The 6,658-nt window shown below is 40.3% G+C and overlaps 1 protein-coding gene across 2 annotated transcripts; it reads left to right on the top strand.

Moving 5' to 3' along the window:
* The first annotated feature begins 412 nt into the window (after positions 1-412).
* Positions 413-6,584, top strand: cnot9 (CCR4-NOT transcription complex subunit 9). Of its 2 annotated transcripts, none has more exons than XM_088074380.1 (8): positions 413-644; positions 1,552-1,731; positions 2,939-3,054; positions 3,133-3,242; positions 4,843-4,952; positions 5,043-5,141; positions 5,223-5,314; positions 6,200-6,584. In XM_088074380.1, exons 1-8 carry the CDS (start codon positions 576-578, stop codon positions 6,366-6,368), a joined length of 945 nt encoding a protein of 314 aa, XP_087930506.1. In that variant the 5' UTR covers positions 413-575; the 3' UTR covers positions 6,369-6,584. The 2 variants fall into 2 exon arrangements, with proteins under 2 accessions (XP_087930506.1, XP_087930507.1); XM_088074381.1 differs by having other exon boundaries at positions 416-593.
* Positions 6,585-6,658: the final 74 nt, after the last annotated feature.

Genomic DNA, 6,658 nt, shown 5'->3' with positions numbered 1-6,658 from the left:
TTACATTTTTAAAATTATTTTCAGACCACAAGGCTCTTCTCGTGGTTTTTTTTTTTTTTTTTTTTTTACATATTTTTATTATTTTAAGAACATAAAGCTCTTCTCGTATGTATTTTTTTAAACATATTTTGGTGTATTTTCAGAACACAAGGATCTGCCCATGTTTGTTTGTTTGTTTGTTTTTTTTACATTTTTTTAAATTTATTTTCAGACCACAAGGCTCTTCTCATGTTTTTTGGGGTTTTTTTTGTTGTTGTTGTTTTTGTTTTTGTTTTTTTTTTACATATTTTTTTATTATTTTAAGAACACAAGCCTCCTCTCGTGTTTTTTAAACATATTTTGGGTGTATTTAAAGAAAACAAACCACTTTTATGTTTAATCAAATTAACGATGCTTTTAATTCGAAATGAATGACCCCGGAAGTGTTTTGCTATCGTTAGCCGTTAGCCCGCAGAGCTAAACATGGAGGCTAAGCGTAGCCTGGGCTAATGTGCGTGTTGGAGCAAAACAGCTGCGTTTGACTTGTCCGGGCCTCAGGTGTCTGACAGGTGTGTCGGTGACCGGAACTACAGACCATGCTGGCTACGGGAGCGGTGAGTGTCACCGGACGGCAGCTAACGGCAGTCAGCGACGGCACATCAAAAGTCAGTCAAATCAGCAGCTACATATACAACATTAAAAATTAATTTAAAAAAATGTGACCGTTTACATTGAGGTTAAAGGGATAGTTCATATTTTTTTTTAAATGGTGTTATATAGGTCGCTTATCCATATAAAGTGTAATATATATAAAATAGATGTCAGTCGGCACGCTTTTAGTATAAAAAAACAGATTATAGTGTTATATTTAAGTTGATATATAATAATAATAATAATAAGTTAGGTCAAAACGTGTTTTAGGCTCTACAAAGAAATAGACTTTCGGTGTAAGTGGAGCTATATTTAGAGTTTTTTGTTTTTTTTTACATATTTTGAGATAGTTTTGGTGTTTTTAAAAGAAAACGAAAATTTTGAGGATTTTTTTTTCCATCCAAACATTTTAGTAGATTTAAAAAAAAATAATAATAAAAAAGGGGATTCTCGTCTTTCTTTAAATATTTTGGGGGTGGTTTTCAAAGAAAAAAATTGGGCAATGTTTTTCTAAAAAAAAAAAAAAATTTATAATTTTTTTGAAAAAAAGAATTTGCTTTTTTTCTTAATTTCTTTTCTGGCAAATTTGAAAAAAAAAATTGCAATTTTTTTCTTTTAAAAAAATCGTGGTGAATTATTAAGGGGAAAAAAGGCATTTTTTCTCTAGCTTTTTAGAAATAATTTTCCAATCATAACTTTTATCAAAAATTTTAACATTTATATATATATATATATATATATATATATATATATATATAGTTATTATTTTTTTTGTTGTTGCTGGTCCTCATTCACAGCAGTACATTGCTTAGCTTCCGTGTCAGATTCCACCCTGCTTTTCCGAACTGGAGGCTTGCTGACAGACTATTTTTTAAATATACTGCATATGGATAAGCGCTCCATGACTTCCTGTGTTTTCAGGCTGTAACCACAGCGCTGGCTCAAGTGGACAGAGAGAAGATCTACCAGTGGATCAATGAGCTGTCCAGTCCTGAGACGCGGGAGAACGCCCTGCTGGAGCTCAGCAAGAAGAGGGAGTCTGTGCCCGACCTGGCTCCCATGCTCTGGCACTCGTGCGGCACCATAGCAGCTCTGCTGCAGGTGAGTCCGGGCTCTGCGTTACGCCGCAGATACTGCCAGTGCAGAGCCTCAGATGCTGGCAGTGCAGAGCCTCAGACGCTGGCAGTGCAGAGCCTCAGACGCTGGCAGTGCAGAGCCTCAGACGCTGGCAGTGCAGAGCCTCAGACGCTGCCAGCGCAAAGTCTTAGACACTGCCAGCGCAGAGCCTCAGACGCTGCCAGCGCAGAGCCTCAGACGCTGCCAGTGCAGAGCCTCAGACGCTGCCAGTGCAGAGCCTCAGACGCTGCCAGCGCAGAGCCTCAGACGCTGCCAGCGCAAGAGCTTCAGACAATGCCAACACAGAGCCTCAGACATGCCAGCGCAAAGCCTTTGACACTCCCAGCGCAGAGCCTCAGACACTGCCAGCGCAGAGCCTCAGACAGGGTTCAAACGGTCATAAAAACCCCCCCTCAAAAGTTATGGAATTTTGCAAATAGCTATAACCAGACCTGGGAAAGTTTTGGAAAAGCACAACAAGATGTGTTTAAGAACCGTCAGAAATTTAAAACAATTCAACCATAATTTCTGATGTTACAGTATTTGGCTGATTCATGGTTTCATTTTTTTGGTGATTATGTTTGGAAGGCAAAAAAACCCCCAAAAATTATGAAATATTATAAAGGAAAAAAACCCCACTTTTTTTCCTGTTAAAAATCACCACGATTGTTTTAAAGAACAAAAATTGCCAACATTTTTTTTCTTTCAAATTTGCCCAAAAAAAAGTAAGGAATAAAAAAAGAAGCCAATTCTTTTCTTCGAAAATCACCAAAAAATTGAAAGAAAGAGGAAAAACGCCTTTTTTTTTCTTTTTCTTCAAAAAAAATTGAAGAAAAAAAATCCTCAACATGTTTTTGTCCTTTTAAAATCAACAAAAATTTCTCAAAGAAAGAAAAAAAACCACAGAATTTTTCTTTTTAAAATCACCGAAAAATATTTAAGAAAATATTTGTTAAAAAAAAAAAAAAAAACATGCTTGTGAAAAATCATCAGTAAAATAAATACAAAAAGAAAGTTTTATGCTGCTCCCCTCAAGCCAAAATAAAAAAACAAATTAAAAAATTATTTTAAGTGCCTCCCCCTTTTTGCACCACCCTACCACAAAAATGTGTATGAACCACACACAGACACTGAACTGGAGCTGATGATACATATGTTGCTTTACCTGCTTTTTCATTCTCGTCATTTTTAGGAAATCGTCAACATCTACCCATCAATCAACCCCCCGACCCTGACGGCACACCAGTCCAACAGAGTGTGTAACGCCCTCGCGCTCCTTCAGTGCGTTGCCTCTTATCCCGAGACAAGGTACGTGTCCATGGTCAGAAGACGTGCAGCAATGAAGTTACATCAAAAAACAAATCAGTGCGTTTTTGCGGTTCACAGGTCAGCTTTCCTGGCTGCGCACATCCCCCTCTTCCTCTACCCGTTCTTACACACGGTGAGCAAAACGCGGCCGTTCGAGTACCTCCGCCTCACCAGCTTAGGAGTCATAGGTAAGAAAACCCCCAATACACCCCAGTACTTCCCAATACATTCAATTTCAATCCAGTACACCCCAGTGCACCCCATTATACTCAACTACAACCCAGCACAACCAGTACAGTCAACTAAATCCCAGTACACACTAATACACTCAACTACAACCCAGTACAACCCAATACAATCAACTATAACTAAATACGCCCAGTTACAACCCAGTACACCCTAATATACTCAACTGCAACCCAGTACAATCCAATACACTCTTACAACCCAATTCAACTCAATACACTCAAATACAACCCAGTTCACTCAACTACAACCCAGTACAACCCAATACACTCTTGCAACCCAGTTCATTCAACTACAACCCAGTACAACTCAGTACAATCAACTACAGCCCAGTACCACCCAATACAATCAACTATAACCTAGTACACACCAATACACTCAATTACAACCCAGTACAATCAACTACAACCCAGTACAACCCAATACACCTCAATACACTCAACTACAACCCAGTACATCCCAGTACAATCATCTACAACCCAGTACACTCAATTAAGAGCTAGTACAACCCAATACAATCAACTATAACTTAATATGCCCAGTTACAACCCAGTACACCCTAATACACTCTTACAACCCAGTTCAACCCAATACACTCAAATACAACCCAGTTCACTCAACTACAACCCAGTACAACCCAGTACAATCAACTATAACCTAGTACACACCAATTCACTCAATTACAACCCAGTACAACCCAATACACCCCAATACACTCAACTACAACCCAGTACAACCCAATACACCGCTATACACTCAACTACAACCCAGTACAGCCCAGTACAATCATCTACAACCCAGTACACTCAATTAAGACCTAGTACAACCCAATACACTCAATTAAAACCAAGTACAACCCAATACAATCAACTACAGCCCAGGACAAGCCCATACAATCAACTACTACCAAGTACAACTCAATACACTGATTTACAACCCAGTACAACCCAATACAATCAACTACAGCCCAGGACAACCCAATACAATCAACTATAACCTAGTACACACCGATACACTCAATTACAACCCAGTACAATCAACTACAACCCAGTACAACCCAGTACACCCCAATACACTCAACTACAAGCCAGTACACCCCAGTACAATCATCTACAACGCAGTACACTCAATTAAGACCTAGTACAACCCAATACACTCAGTTACAACCAAGTACAACCCACTATACTCAATAACAACCCTATACAATCAACTACTACCAAGTACAACCCAATACATCCCCATATACACCAAAACACTCAATTACAACCCAGTACGCCCCAGTACATTCATCCTCAACCTCAACCCAATACACCCCGATACACTGAACTAGAACTACGACCAAATACACCCCAATACACTGAACTAGAACTCAGTACGACCAAATACACCAAATACACCCCAGTTACACTCCACTATAACCCGATATATCACGTCATGTAACATTTTCAGAATCTGATTTATTTTCTGTGTATTTGTAGAAGTTACTGTTCAGGTCCTCACAATGTTCGATCTCATTGGTTCGTCATGTCAACTCTTTTCCAGGCGCTTTGGTGAAAACAGATGAGCAGGAAGTTATCAACTTCCTGTTGACCACAGAGATCATTCCCCTGTGCCTTCGCATCATGGAGTCCGGCAGCGAGCTCTCCAAAACGGTGCCCTGACCCGACCTTATTCCGCCCAATTTATCGAGTGCTTTGGTAGACCCTCCGGGCCAGCATTCATGTGGTTTATACTTTTTTTAGGTTGCAACCTTCATCCTACAGAAGATCCTCCTGGATGACACGGGGCTGGCGTACATATGTCAAACATATGAACGCTTCTCCCATGTTGCTATGATTCTCGTAAGATTCTGGCTTCATTATAAAATTGAACGTTTTTTGTGTTTTTCTTTTTTGGCCTTAACATTTGTTTCTCTGTTTCAGGGCAAAATGGTCCTGCAGCTCTCCAAAGAGCCGTCAGCACGCCTACTGAAGCACGTGGTGCGCTGCTACTTACGCCTATCGGACAACTCCAGGTACTTTTACCACTGAATCTGAGAGATCGGATCTTAAGACCAACATTGAGGACTCAATAGGTGCAATAGCAGTTTTTAGTTGTCCATCCAACCCATTCTTTTGATTGTGATATCTAAAGAACTCCGTGAGGGAATTTTTGTAAAAATTTGGCACAAACGTTCACTTGGACTCATCGATAAACTGATTAGAATTCGGTGGTCAAAGGTCAAGGTGTCTGTGACCTTGTTCATTTCATTTGCATAAACGCAATACCTCAAGAACACCTTGAGGATTGAAAATTTGGCACAAACGTCCACTAGGACTCACCAATGAGGTGAATGGAACTCAGTTTTGGTGGTTATAGGTCAAAGATCAAGGTCATTGTGACTTCATCTGTCTCATTCTCATGAACACGTTATAACAAGAGTGCTTTGAAGAAATTCCCTCAAATTTGGCACAAACATCCACTCGGAATCAAAGATTAAGTAGGTCTAATTTGAATTTGGTGGTCAAAAGTCAAGGTCATCGTGACCTCATCTGTCTCATTCTTGTGATTGTGTTACGACAAGAGCACCTTGAGGACGTCCTGAAATTAGGCACAAACACCCACTTGGACTTAATGAATGAATGGAATTCAAATTTGGTGGTCACAGGTCAAAGGTCAAGGTCAATGTGACCTCCTCAGTCTCATTCTTGTAAATGCGTTACATCAATTTAGCCATGACGGAATTTGACAAAAACGTCCACTTGGACTGATTACAATTTGGCGGTCAAAGGTCACTGTGATCCAACAAAACATGTTTTTTGGCCAAAACTTGAGAATTCACGCGCTAATCATGACAAAGTTTAACAGAGAAAAAGGTCAAATGTGTAGAGATGTTCTGTGTTCGTTTGGTCTCGTGCAGAGCCAGAGAAGCTCTGCGTCAGTGCCTACCCGACCAGCTCAAAGACACCACGTTCGCCCAGGTCCTGAAGGACGACACCACCACCAAGCGCTGGCTGGCCCAGCTGGTAAAGAACCTGCAAGAGGGTCATGTCACAGACCCCCGGGGCATCCCTCTCCCTCCACAGTGACTGCGCACACTTCTTTTCCACAACACCAGCAAACAACTGCCTGACGGACGAGGCTTCAACCACATTTTTATCAAAGACGCTGAAATTAACAAGCCTCATAACACTTTGCAAGGAAATAACTTGAGCTGCTACAGTCGTTTCCATGAACCCACAGACGTTTTGCTCGCCGTGTGTTTTACAACTGATTTACAAATCTACAATAAATTGTTGCTCAGAGACCAGCTTAAGCATATTCATTCACTTCTGTACAGGGTTTTACGGTCATGAAAATCCTGGAAAAGTCATGGAAT

The sequence above is a fragment of the Plectropomus leopardus genome, chromosome 24, assembly GCF_026936395.1.
Source record: "Plectropomus leopardus strain MGB_pleo_1.0 chromosome 24, ASM2693639v1, whole genome shotgun sequence".
Classification (NCBI taxonomy): Eukaryota; Metazoa; Chordata; class Actinopteri; order Perciformes; family Serranidae; genus Plectropomus; species Plectropomus leopardus.
Note: the sequence above shows the minus strand (reverse complement) of the source record. Positions and strands in the feature narration are given on the sequence as shown.